Genomic DNA, 13,931 nt, shown 5'->3' on the forward strand with positions numbered 1-13,931 from the left:
AGTTTTGGAACTCAGGCCCTGTTTAAACACTGGGTAGCTTGTTAACCTAACATAAAACTCTCTGAGCCTTGGCTATCTCCTTTTGTGGAGGCTGGTGGGGTCTTACTACGTAGACCAAGCTGACTTCAAAATCACCGAGAGATCTGCCTGCCCCTGCCTCACAAGTACAAGGTTTAAATGAGTGCACCGCCAAGCCCAGCTTGGTGGCATCCATATCACCTGCCCAAGGGTAGGATGACAGGGAGCTGCAGGCCAGGGGCTCTGGTCAGCCCAGCTCCAGTCTGTCCCGGCATTTTAGGACAACCTTCCCATCCTTGTCTATGCTCAGGGCAGAGTTGAGGCCTCCAGGGCAATCCCAACTTGCTGCCTTAGGCAGGGAAGAGCTCCAAGCAGTAGGGAGAGTGCTCACAGCTCAATATGGACAATGCCTTTCAGTCAGAGGTCCCTCCTCCTCCTCCAGGTCTGGACTGGAGGAAGAACTGGAGTCAGATAGCTCTGAACTACATAGCCTCCCAAGCCTAAATTCTCTCCAGGAGGAGAGAGGGCAATGTCAGGCCATGGGTGGCTTCTAGCTACACTGTAAGGACTGTAGGCCATGGGATGGAGCCGGAACATTCAACCTGCCCATGGAGCAAGAAGCAACTGAGCAGAGTGGTGTAAGTGCCTGGGTGTCCAGGACAGCCTCTGCCCCTTACCTGAAGGACAAAGAGGACCTAAAGGCCCCATAACACATAACACATAACATATAACATAAGGTCCTTAGCCTTTTTGCCTTGTCCTATCACTATGGAAACAGAGTTCCCTGCCATGGTCTCCATAGTAACTGACCCTGTTTCCATGGGGATCACACATTTCCCATCACCTCCTCAGTTGTCATAACAACCCCAAGGATACCAGCCTTCCCCCCCCCCCCAACTCCAGGCTCTATGCTAATTTTTTTGTCATTAAAGTTCCCTCCTCCTTCAATTACCTTAGCAACAAAAGCAGGAAGAAAGAAATTCCAATTGCCCCTCAGGTGTGAAAGGGACCAAGAGCTGGGTACTTTTGCCTATTTAAGAAAGTAGAGCCACGCAGTGGTAGTGTACACCTTTAACCCCAGCACTTGGGAGTTGGATCTCTTAATTCAAGGCCAGCCTGGTCTACTGTGAGTTCTACAGCAGCCAGGGCTACACAGAGAAACCCTGTCTCAAGAAACCAACCAACCAAACCAACAAAAAACAAAACAACAACCAAAAATAAACGAGAGACGTAGGAATCTGACTAAGCCGGTAAAGCCCCCTGCACAAGTGTGAGTTTAGGTTCCCCAGCACCACAAGAGCCAGGGCACGCATCCATCACCTCAGCTCTGAGAGGCAGGGGCAGGACGCCACCACAGGCAGAGCCCTTAAGCTCATTGGCCAGTCTAGCTTAACCAATACACTGGGGACTTGGTGAGATGGCTTAGCAGGTAAGGGCACTGTCACCAAGGCTGACAACCTGAGTTCAATTCTTGAGAATGACACAGTGATCAGAAAGCAGAGACAGGCAGATCTCTGAGTTCAAGTCCAACCTGGCCTACATAATCAGTTCCAGATCATCAAGGGCTACATAGGAAAACCCTGTCTAACTAGATAATTAGTAAGGTGGAGGGACTAGAGGTGGCCCAGTGGTTAGGGGCATTGTATGGTCTTCCTGAAGCCTTGGGTTCTATTATCAGCACCTACACGGTGACTCAAAACTGACTGTAATTCCACTTCCAGGACATCTAATGGGTCTAGAGGAGCAGAGAGGCCTGGTAAGTTTCCATGAGACAGGAGAGATAGCACTGGTCAAGGATAAAAGAAGAGAGAAAGGTGAGCAAAACTAAAGAGCTTCTACTCTGACCTAACTTCTGAGTCCTTCATTACTGGCATACTTGGAGAATTCAGCTCAGTTTCCCTGTCCTGCCAGGCTCTTTGTGATCCTCAGCTCCCCCATCAGTGTGTGTGTGTGTGCACGTGCGTGCACTGCTCCAGCCTGCAGAGGGGCTGCTCATTTACAGGCTATTTTGCATTAACCTTCCCAAGTGCCAGCATGCCAGGTGCTGTCCCCATCTCCTGGTCCTCTTGAGCTTCTCCTGTTTCTTCCTTGAGGACTCTGGTAGGTGTGTTCTACCCATTCACCATGGCAGCTCTGTCCTGCTCCCTACTTCAGACAACTTGATGCTGCTTCTCTTCCTCCTCTTTCAGACAGGGTCTCACTTTGTAGACCAAGTTGTTCTGGAACTCATAAGAGATCTGACTGCTTCTGCCTTCAAGTGGTGGGATTAAAGGTGAAGAGGGGGGTGTCAGAATGAGAAAGAGAGAGGGGGGAGAGGGACAGACAGAGAGGAAGAAAGGGGGAGAGGGAGAGAGAGGAAGAGGGAGAGAGAAAGACATGCCATGTTCGCTGAAAGCTTGCTTCTTCTATTTCCTATTGCTATGTGCTCATTCCTGTTGTTCCTGGCCTCCAGCCCTCAAAATCCCAACTCTGCCTGCTGTGGGATAACTTCCTTGATTGGTCACTACCCTGGTCATCTTCTCATCCAGTCATTCAGCTAACACCCAGGGAAGGGAACACTTACTAAATGCTAAGTTCTGGGAAGCAAGGGCAGTGAAGGTTAAAAACGCTCCAAGAGGAACAACAGGTGGTGTTCCAGGTAGAGGGCCACCTGAGGCTTCCTGACCACAAGACCAAGGCTTGGGTGGCTAAAGGAACTCTCCTGGTGACTTTGCCTTGGTTTCCCCAAGAGGACCCTGAGGCACACCAACTGATTTATCTTCAGGGACACTCTGATACTGTCCCCTCCCTCTCACTCCTCTCAGAGCCCACCAAGAGGGCAGGACTCATGTGAGGAGGGAAGGCAGATCTAAATCTAGGGTCTTTTGGGGGAAAGAAGGGCAGGAACTAGGGTGCTTCCCCCTCTGTCCTCACCCAGACCCACAACTGGGGAAACAGGTTTGCCAGCAGATGGTAGCTTCTGCCGCTGAAGGGAGGGGCCACCTGCGCTGCTGGCTGGTTGGCTGTGGACTGACAAAAAAGGGTCTCTTTTTTCTTTTTGAGACAAGTCTCAAAAGACTGTTGCCCAGATTGGCCTCAGACATTTGGCAATCCTCCTGCCTCAACCTCTCTCATGCTGGCATTACAGGCATGTGCCATCATGCTGGGGCGAAGGGTCTCGCAACACCTGTCAGATCCGCCCTTGCCTTACACACCCCGTGACACACACGGCGGGTCCCTAGCAGCACTATCTTTCCTTGGGAACCCAGCACCGAGAAGTGGGACGGTGTTTTTGGAGCAGGCAGGAAGGCTGCACTGGGTGGCTGCCTGGCTTCCTCTCCCCAGGCAGCCCGGCCCCACCCGACTCCTGAGTTTGCTCTCACATCCTGGATTTATTTGTTGGCTTGGTCCCAGGCTGCCCCCTGCCTGTCTAGGCTTCCACTTCTACAACCAGCCAGCTTGAGCTCCATACCTAAGCCTTCTGGGAGGCGGTGGGAGCACAGCAGACAGAAGTGGCCAACAGCTCAAAACCAAACAGCCCAGCCACTATGAAAGGGTACAGTCCCAGGAAGCTGGACCAGAACATCTCCAGCAGCCTACCACCCAGCCTGAAAACCCAGCGGTGACATCTCTGCAGATTCATCACCTGGTTTAAGTTCTCTTCACATGGTGATCTCCCTTGAAGATGGAGATACAGGGGCTGAATGGAGGAGAGGCAGGCTTTTCTGACCTACACCAGCCATAGTGGCTCCCTCTCTACAAAGTCCAGGTGGCCTGAGGGTAAAACTGCGTTGATTCTACAGCCGGGAAGTAAAGGCTTAAAGGTGCAATGAGCTCGGACTTGGTTACCCTAAGTGGGACTCTACTACATGCCACCGGCCCAAGAAGACCAAAGAAGCTGTGGCCCTTCAGACTTAGACAAACCATCAGGCAGCCTCTTCAGAGGGCCAGGGTAGAGCATGAACTCTCCCCATATCCCTGCTCTCCCAGTGACAAGCTGTTCATGGACACACAATGGACCATTGTGTCCAGGGCACACCTGAGCTAGGCACCTAGTGCCAAGCAGGTGCAAGGAGGGAGGCATAACCCCGGGATCACTCCCTGCTTCCAGTGCAAAAGGGAAAGTGAGGCTTCTAGAGTTTGAGTCAGAGGCATCACAGCCCCTTCGCTCCCCTTCTGATACCAGCGGAGTCAGCCTGAAACGAGGGTCCCTTTCAGCCATCCCTCCTGACCTCACCATCCTCCCTGGCCCATTGCAGAATGGAGGTAGGCTAAAGTTGCTTCAAGTACAGTAAGAGCTCATCACTAAGAACTCTGAAGGAGTCTGAAGTGACGAACGTCTGATGTACTTGTCAGAAGCGGCACCTGCCGGATCCCCCAGCCTACATGACATTCTAGCCACCATGACCACCTATCGCGAATGCGCCTCTCAGGCGAAGCAACCAACCAGCAAACTGAGTCCCTCTCTTTCCAGGTCTCAGTTTACCCAGTTGTGAAAAGGGTGAGAACTGACTGGCCAGGGCAACTGAGGCTGCGCGGTCTCGCTGAGGACTTGCAATACAGCGCTCACCGGCGAACACTGTCCCCTGGCACAAATGCCCGAGGTAGCCCGGCAGCCAGGGGCACGCACGTGTGCGCGGAGCTGAAGTCCCGCGTGCGCGCGCCGATCTGCGGCCCCGGGGGAGCCGGACGCAGGTGCAGCAGACACTGCGTGCGCGGATCTGGGGACCCCGCGGACCAGGGGCGAGACGGGCTCACCTGCGCGTAGTAGAGCAGCCACAACTCGTAGAGCCGCTCCGAGGCGGCCATGGCCTGACCGGGCTCTGGCCCTGCTGCGCGCCACCTGTCGCCGCCTCCTCCGCGCCGCCCGCCGGTTGCCCCGGGCCAGGCCCATGGGCGGGAGGGCGTCACTCCGGGGCGGAGCGGCGCTACACTGCTGGGGGAAGTCCGCGGCTCCTGACCCTGTCGCACTTAGCCACCAAAGTCTACACGCCCCTCCTCCTCCTCCCGGCCGGCCACCGCCTGGCTTCCTACACTTGGTTGTCTGTGGCAGCGGCCACCGCCCCGCCTCTCCTAGGACTGTCCAAAGGGCGGGGAAGTCAGGCTGGAGGAGGAGCCTGGGGTCAGGGCGGCCCGGGAGGTCGCATGGAGCTCCGCCTCTCGCAGGCGGAGTCCATTCAGAGCCACTGGCAGGATTATTTCCATCCTCCCCAGTGAGGGGCCCGTAAAGGCTTTAACCCGAGTACAGAACCTATCGGGCTTGGAATTATCGCTGTTCAATGAAAGGACTGTGGTTCGCGTGGAGATGACTAGGGTCCTTCAACAATACTAATAATAACCTCGCCCATGACGAACACTTGTGGCACTAACTACGTGCAAGGTTCTGTTTTAAGAGCTTTATGGAAGACAAGTGCTACCTTTTAGTTTCGCCTAGTGTTGAGCTGGATGGAAGGAATCATCAGTCGACTGCAGGACAAACCTACCTGCAGAGGAGCGGCGTCCTTACCAAGTTTAGGATACATACAGTAGCCCACTCCCTCTAGGAATCCTGCCCAGGTGCTCCATTGCTGGGAGCCCCTCCTCCCAGGGCCCGGCACTTGTCAGTCATTTTTTGTTCCTTTGGCCTGAAGGAGGTGGGTGCCTCATGCCGGCTTTAATGAATGAAGAAACTGAGGCTCAGACAAGCCAAATGAGAATTGCAGGGACAGCAGGAACAAGGGATCTAGGCCTGGCTGAGTCATTTCTGGGCCACTGTCACCAACACCCTGTCTGTCCTTTCCTTGTGACTGGACTGTGAAGTGAGGGAGCCCCTGGTGTTGGGTGGGAACCAGCTTCTTTGTTAGGGGTAGGGGAAAGTTTGCTAGGTCCAGATGGCTCCTATTGGTCCTAGGGATCGATCAGTATGAAGCGCCCTATGCATCTTAGTATGAGCTTACCTTTCCTGAGCACAGATACCCTCTATGCCAGGGGCTGGCAGCCACCCCGTCTCCTACTGTAAGGGAAGGTCCCAGACAGAACCAGGTTAACCCAGGATAACACCGAGCTTAGGAAACGGTGACATTTGAAGGGAGCTGTTAGGGAAGATCATTCTCCTTTGGGCCAGCTTTATAACAGAAGCCCCAGACAGGGAGCCACGTTGCTCATGGGCTTGCCATCTCCTGGAAGAGGAGGAGGAGAAGAAAAGAAGCAAACGCATCTGTGACCATCTGCCGCAGTCAAACTCCTTCTTCTCCTTTTGTTTTGTGAGACAAGATTTCTCCATGTAGTCCTGACTATCCTGGAATTCGCTTTGGAAACCAGGCTGGACTCCAACTCAGAAATCCATCCACCTGCCTCTGCCTCTCAAGTGCCGGGATTAAAGTCGTGCGCCACCACGCCCGGCTCCGTCAACCTCTTTTTATACTGGGAGGAGAGAGTAATTCAGTGGCACTTATTCGGCCCTGGTTGCTGTTTGCTCTTTTTTTTGTTGTTGTTTGTTTGTTTTTCGAGACAGGGTTTCCCTGTATAGCCCTGGCTATCCTGGAACTCACTTTGTAGACCAGGCTGGCCTCGAACTCAGAAATCTGCCTGCCTCTGCCTCCCAAGTGCCAGGATTAAAGGCGTGCGCCACCACGCCCGGCTGCTATTTGCTTTTAAGCAGGTAAGGTAGCCTGACTCTGATTATGCTGCAGCTCCCGAAAGAGATGCGAGATCATTCTTGAGTTCAAAGGAAAAGGCCATGTAGCCAGGCCTCGAACTCAGCAGTTCTGGAGCCAGAGAGTGGATAGCAAGGCTTATGCGCAACAACTCATCAGGCGAGTGAGTGCAAGCTGCCACTGGCACTCTGTAGAGAAGGGAGAGGCTGACCTCAGAGTGAGTTGGGAATGAGAGTGGCCAAGGAAGGTTTCTGGGTGTTTGTCTGGTAGTGGTGCGTTAAGACAAGGTTATCTTACGTAGCCCAGACTGAACCCGACCCCATAATTTTGATGCCTCAGCCTCTGAAGTGCTGGAATTACAAACGTGCACCACCTCACCCGGCTCAGGGAATGTTTCTCAAGGCATTCGCTCTTGAAGAATTGGCACAAGTGGATAAGGATGGCTAAATATTCCAAGAGGGCAGTTAGGAGAGGTGGGTGGTGGTTAGGCAAAACCAGAGCAATCGACTCTCTCTATTCTCTTCCTCTCAGGTCTGATTCTATTTGCTTTCTCACAAATTAAGTGTCGGACAAATCGAATCTTAACGCCTTTGCCCACAACCCAGCCGGCTCACTCGCTGTACAGGTGCTCCAGATCAAGGGGCGTGGACTTTTGTATCAACTCAGCATTGATTGGTTCTCAGGGCTTCCGGCTCTCCATTGTCTCCCTTGGATTGGCCGTAAGACATTCTCCTGCTCACTGAGCCTGCGCGAGGCAGAAGTGAAAAGGAGGTGGGGGCCTCCGAAAAGATGGCGGCTGCTCCTGCCGGTGTGGGCCGCCTAGAGGAAGAGGCGCTGCGGCGGAAAGAACGGCTGAAGGCCCTCCGGGAGAAAACCGGGCGCAAGGTGAGGCACGGTGGAGTGAGAGCTGCGGGTATGGCGGCCAGTGCTCTGGGCCAGTGGGAAGGCGGAGGATTACCAGGGAACCACTGAAGCCAAAGTGCGCGTGCGCGTAGCGCATGCGCAGTGGGACGGCGCTGACCTCTGAGATAGGCTCGTTTCTTGAGTGCAGGGGCGGAGCTCGCGCGTGCGCCTTAGGAAGTCGTTTTCGGGCGACAACCCAGATATTTTATCCATCATGGTAGTTGTTGCAAGGCCGGCTTTTAACTACATGTTTGTTGGGCTCGGCGGTTTTTTTGTTTATTTGTTTGTTTAAGTTTTTGATTGGCCCCATTGGCCGTGCCTTCCAACACCTACCACCAGGGCTCCCTTGGGTAGGACAGCTAGTGACCTTTCTGGGTGGACTGCAGGGAAAGAAGGCTGCCGTTTCTTTCCCGTCTTGGCTTACTAGTCCTATTAGTTGCCAGATTCGAAAAACACTTTTCCTTCCTTTCGGTAGCCACCGAAATATGGTCTGGATTCATCCTTACTTGCTGGTCTTTCCAAAGAAATGAAATTCACTACTTGTGTGCAGATTTTGGCTGTGTCTTTCGACACGGTGAGACTTAGGACAAATTGTTTCATGTTCCTAAGCCTGTTTGTTTGTTTTTGTGTTTGTGTTTTCACTTCTCCAGTAGAGGAATAAATAACACAGTCACTTTTGTGGGTTATTTTGCCATATAATAGGGAAAATCAGTGATTGAGGCTTGTTTCACCACACCTGACCTGCAGTAAGTTTTGAAATTAGTCTTAAGTCGTGTACCTAGTTCCTTCTCAAGACCATTTTTTTTTGGCTATTGAAGTTCTTTTGAGAACATCAGCATGGGAAGCTGGAAGATGTTGGCTCTTTGTTACATAGGCAAAAAAACAAAACAAAACCAACCAACCAAACAAACAAACAAAAAACGGTGTCCCTCATTCAACAACAACAAAAAACATTTGGCAGAGGTGGAGGAAATCAGAGACTCCACTTCCGACTTACTAAACAAAAAAAAAAAAAAAAAAAAAAAAAACCGAGATTGGTCAGTCTCGGTTGGCTTTGTTTTCCTTTCGGAATAGCTGCCTACCTTGTAGCATACTATGAGAAAGCGAAAGGGAAGTAGTGAGAGCGACCGACCGCTGGCCCAGCAGGCTTCTGCTTTCCTTGGCAGCCTAGAGACCCATCAGATGACTACCCTCCTGCCCTTCAGACCCAGGGAGGCGCAGGCTTGGCTCTCATCCTCATCTGTCACTCTCTCTGATACTCTTGAGGCAGGTTCTCTCCAGGAGCCGGAAGCTTGTGGTTGGTTGGTCGGTTGGTTGTTTAGGCTACGCTGGCAGCCAACAAGCCCTGTAGATCCTCCTGCCTCTGCCTACCAAGTGTTGGGATTGAGGCTTGTTCCACCACACCCAGCCTGCAGTAAGTTCTGAAATTAGTCTAAATGGTGTACCTTAGCTCCTTCTCCAGGTTGTTTTGGCTATTGAGGTTCCCCTTAAGATTCCACGTGAAGCTAGGGGCGGTGGTGCGTGCTTGTTGTCCCAGCACTTGAGAGACTCAGGCAGGAGGATTGGTGTCCAGCCTTGGAGACACATTGAAAGGAATCCTGTCTCAAAAGAACAAAACAAAAAAGATTCTATCTGAATTTTGGAATGAGTTTTCCTGTTTGTGTAAAGAGCATTGTTGAGATTTTGTAGGGATTGCCTTGAATCTGTAAGTCATTTGGGACAGTGTCATCATTTTAAATATGTTAAAATAACCAGTCTGTGAGCATGCCTCTCCGTTTCAGTTGTTTTCAGTTTCTTCAGCTGTGATGGTGTCTTGTGTAGGCTTTTTGTTTTGTTTTGTCTTTGTTTTGTTTTTTGAGATAGGATTTCTTGAAGTCTGGCACTGGTTTCATACCCACCAAGAAACAGAAGACCTTGAATTTCTTTTTCTTTTTCTTTTTCTTTCTTTCTTTCTTTTTTTTTTTTTTTTTTTTTTTTTTTTTTTTTTGAGACAGGGATTCTCTGTGTAGCCCTGGCTGTTCTGGAACTCACTTTGTAGACCAGGCTGGCCTTGAACTCAGAAATCCTCCTGCCTCCGCCTCCCAGGTGCTGGGATTAAAGGTGTGCGCCATTGTTACCAACCTCCTAATGGGATTGTCAGCAAGCTGGGTTTTATATTGTATATATTTATATATAAAGCTGGGGAGCTTTTAACTGCGTGCTGGAATTTCCCGGAAGCCGTCTGGTTATTTCCCAGAAGCCATCTGGTTTACCTCTCCTCTGGCCAGGAGCGTGGGTTGGAGAGTTTGTTTAATATTTTATTGGGCTCTTTACACCTTTACCTCCCTGCCAACCCTTATCCCACGCTTATCCCTTCCATTCCCCCCAACACTAGGTAGGAGAGAGAGAAGATTAGAGGGGAAGGTACTGTGGACATATTTCAGCCAACAGAGTAGACTACTTCCTGCTGATTACGGGCATTGAGTGCCTTGGGGCTATCTTTGTTGTCGGGATATCCACAACTTCTTCTCATCTGTTTGCTCCTGACCAGTTGACACACCACAGCAGCAGGAACCCAGAGCGGCTGCCAGTCCTCTCAGGACTCTCTCCTTTTTACCATCTCCAGAGTCCCCAGAATCAAATTATCTGCAGCTGGTAAAAATGATGCCCCTGCTAGAGCACCAGGCAAATCATCTTCACCTGCAGTGAAGCAGCCTCTGATCCCATGCCTGGGATTAAAGCAAGATCATAGTCACAGAACTGGAGTTTGAAAGAAACCAAAATTCTCACTACAAGCATGTATTGTTCTTGTGGATTTGAGTGTGCAAAGTCTGTCTGGATCCGTGTGCATATAGAGGCAGATATCAGCATTAGGTGTCTTTCTTTGACTCCATTCCACCTTACTCTTGTACGTGTGCGTGTGTACATGTGTGCACACATATGCATGTATGTGATGCGTGTGGCGGCTAGAGGTTGGCATCGAATGTGACACAGGGTCTCACTGATTTCTTGTTCAGATAACGGGTAAACCTGCCGGCCAGCAAGCTGTGAGTCACTGGCTCTGCAACCTTCGCACTAGGGCTGCAGATGTGTGCAAGCATGGATACAGAAGTGCTGAGGTCTCAACTCAGGCTCTCATGCTGGCAGAGCGTGCACTTGGTTGACTGAGCCATTTCCCCAGCCCTCCCTGTTATTCTCTGATCTCGAATTTGTCACTTTGGTTAGGCTGGTGAGCCAGTGAGCGCACAAGGACACTTTCGACTTCTGCCTGCCTTACTGTTGAGGTTACAGATGTAAGTCACCTGGCTTTTAAATGGCTTCGTGTGTGCTAGGCGGCTCAGAAATCAGGTCTCATTCTGCATGGCAGCCATTTTGCTGAGTGACCCATATTCCTGCTCCTTTCCTTTTCTTTTCCTTTTTTTTTTTTTTTTTAAACTCTTGCTGTGCTGAGATGAAACCCAGGCCTTGAGAGCGCTAACAAGAGTTCCATCCCTGGGCTGATTCGCATTGTTTACTTACTAGGTGTGAAGCTGTTCAGCTTGGTGTTTGTTTGTTTGTTTGTTTCTTCATGAGTCAGTTTAGTCTGTGTTCTTCTGTGAATTTGTACATTTCACCCAGATCATCCACTTCTCTGACACACTGATTGCGATGTAATTGGGCTAACATTTCACAGTTCTGGTTTCAGAAAGCGTTGGGCTTTTTTCTAGAAAGTTTGCATAATGGCTTCTGCATTAGAATGGAGAGCTCACTACTGGTCCTTGGGGTTTCCTCTTGTTCTCTGTAAGAAGTAGGGCTGGAGAGACAGCTCAGCAGTTAAGAACACTGTCTGCTTGTACAGACAACCCAGGTTCAATTCTCAGCACCCACAATGGCTCCTCACAACTGTCTACCACTCCACAAGAGGACCCAATGCCCTCTTCTGCTCTCCACAGGCAGGCACTGTATGCATGTGGTACATGGACCCGCAGGCCGGCAAACACTCATAAAATAAAAAAATGAGTAACTCTGAAAATAAAGTAAAGTAACTGTAAGCTTCCATCTTGACTCAGAGGTTTTTGCCTTTTTCTGATTTCTTTCCCTATCCGTGGCCTGTGTTGGAGGAGGTGGTGGAGGGTGTTGGGTTTTTTTAGACAGGATGTATAAGTCTTTGGCTAGCCTGGAATTAATACAGATCTGCCTGCCTCTGCCAACCAAGTGCTGAAATTAACCGGTGTGTGACAACAGGCTTACTCTTCCTATAGGCTCTTAATTTTGTGTGTTCCCCCCCCCCCAGGCCTTTTCCTCATTAGAAAAGGAAATTTAAATTTTTTTCTTAGGTTTTTTTTTTTTTTTTTTTTTCCCCAGTTTGTGTGACAGAATGTTTGGTTGGATTCCAAACGGATCACTGGAGCTGGCAATCCATTCCCTTAGCAGGAGTATACTGAGCACACCGAGTGCAGGCTTCAGGCACTGGAGTGGAGTGGTGGGGAAGCAGCCTCCTCTACTCCACTCATCTTCTGTTTTTCGGGAGAGTCAAATACCAAGTACACTCTGTCTAGCGTTAGATGGAGATAGCCCTATAGAGGAAAAGGAGGAGAGGGGGCTGGGGTTCCTGGAGTCTCTGTCTTTGTTTGTAGCTCTAACAGTCTCGTTTATTACTGAAAGCAACAGCACTTGCAGGGTTAACTGGGCAAATGGGCAAATGTGTCACCAGACCAGCTTATCTTCTCTGCTCTTGATGACAACCGATAAGTCAGCAGAGGAAGGAAGGTTTTACTGTTAGTTTATGGGTGGCAGCTCAAGCCAGTAAAGGTTAGTTTATTTGCCCATGATCACATGACTAAGGCCAGTGGGGCAGTAGAGGAAGGAGAGACCCTGAGAACAGGTGATAGCTCTTTTTTGTTTGGTTTTGTTTTGTTATTTGCTTTTCTGTGTACCTGGCTGGCCTGGATATCCACCTGCCTCTGCCCCCTGACTGCTGGGATTAAAGGCGTGCGCTACCATCGCATGGTTCTTTTACGCTTGAACTTTTTACCTTTTTTTTTTTTTTTTTTTTGTGGTATTGATGATCAAATTTAGCTCCTCAAGCCAGTTAAAACATTCTTCACCATAGCGCTCTAGTGCTGAGACAGGGTCTTGTTAAACCTGGCTTTGGCCTCATTCTGAAATCTTCAGAGGATTTTGCCCTTTGAATTTGTAATCCTCCTGCCTCAGCCTCCTGAACATCTGGGATTACAGGCCTGTGCCACTACTTCCTCTTCCCCTCCTCTTCTTCCTCTTCTCCTCTTCCTCCCCCTCCCCCTCCCCCACTTCCCACCCCCACCCCGTGATCTGAGGTGGTTGCTGAGGCCAGAGGCACCTGAGAATGGCTTTGGAAAGGCCTTCCTGTGTAGTCTTGTATGTGGTGTTGGGCATGGAGTGCAGTGCTAATGCATTCTGTCATGCCCTCCACCACTGAGCCACAGTCTAGCCACTGTCTGCTTTCTGATACATTTGGGTGTTATGAATTACCCGATTTTTAACAAAAATTAGGTTGGAGAAATGGCTGAGTTGGCAAAGTGTGTGAGGACCAGAGTTCAGATCCCCAGAAAACCTTCTAAAGCCCAGGCACAGCCATTGCCCTGGTGCTTCTACAGTGAGGGGAGACCAGGAGAGGCCTCAGAATGTCCGGGGCCTGCAGCCTGGTGTACACTTCCGTGTGTCCACGGTGGTTCACTAATGGTGCTTGTGCACACATATGTACACACCACAAAGTAACTCTCTAAGAGCATCAGCTTCTGCTGACTCTCCTCTGCCTCCAGCTCGCTCTAGGAGTGCTGGATTGCAGGCATGCACTTCCACATCGGCTGTAAAGAGAGGTAAGGGCTGGCTGGCTGAGCCTCTTTGAAGATACCAGCCTCTGCTATCTGTTTCAAACCTGTAACCGTTATGCCAAAAGTTAGCCAGCTACCATATAGGTGGAGAATAAGCTTAAGAAGCCACAGTAGGAGACTGAAGAGAAGGCTCGGTAGTTAGGAGCCCCTGTTGCTCTTGCGGAGGATCTGGGTTTGGTTTCCAGCACCCACGGGGTGGCTAACAGCCATCTGTAAGTCCAAGGGCTTGAGTATCGTCTTCTTACCTGAGGGCACCGGACAAGTGTGGTGCACACACATGCATGCAGGCAAAACACTCAAATGCATAAAATAAAATAAAATAAAATAAAATAAAATAAAATAAAACAAAATAAAATAAACACATTTGGAAAAGAAAAGAAAAAAGAGGGTGATGGTCCATCACAGCTTCTCTCTACCTCTCTGTCACATTTTGTGTGTGAGACTAAGTAAAGCACAAACGTTGCCACTTATCTGGTTTTCAGTTGTACTGTTATGCAGGGTTGTGTAATCCTCATGACTGTTTTCAAAGCCTATACCAACTTCTGCAGAAACACTACATCTATTA

General features: G+C 50.2%; 2 protein-coding genes across 4 annotated transcripts in view; one reads left to right on the plus strand and one right to left on the minus strand.

The window, feature by feature from the left end:
* Positions 1–5,020, minus strand: part of Nbeal2 (neurobeachin-like 2) — a 29,373-nt gene extending 24,353 nt beyond the window's left edge. The window contains exon 1 of the mRNA NM_183276.2: positions 4,756–5,020. Coding sequence (NP_899099.2) covers positions 4,756–4,806 — 51 coding nt within the window. The 5' untranslated portion in view covers positions 4,807–5,020. The remainder of the gene's footprint in view (positions 1–4,755) is intronic.
* A 146-nt stretch (positions 5,021–5,166) lies between these two features.
* Positions 5,167–13,931, plus strand: part of Ccdc12 (coiled-coil domain containing 12) — a 57,286-nt gene continuing 48,521 nt past the window's right edge. Inside the window, exons 1-2 of one of the 3 annotated variants that reach the window (XM_030244635.1) lie at positions 5,167–6,637; positions 7,164–7,517. In XM_030244635.1, the coding sequence (XP_030100495.1) occupies positions 7,422–7,517 (96 nt within the window). In that variant the 5' untranslated portion in view covers positions 5,167–6,637; positions 7,164–7,421. Of the gene's footprint in view, positions 6,638–7,163; positions 7,518–13,931 lie in introns of those variants that run through there. The other 2 variants (XM_030244636.1, NM_028312.3) reach the window with 2 other exon arrangements.

This window comes from Mus musculus, chromosome 9, assembly GCF_000001635.26.
Source record: "Mus musculus strain C57BL/6J chromosome 9, GRCm38.p6 C57BL/6J".
NCBI lineage: Eukaryota > Metazoa > Chordata > Mammalia > Rodentia > Muridae > Mus > Mus musculus.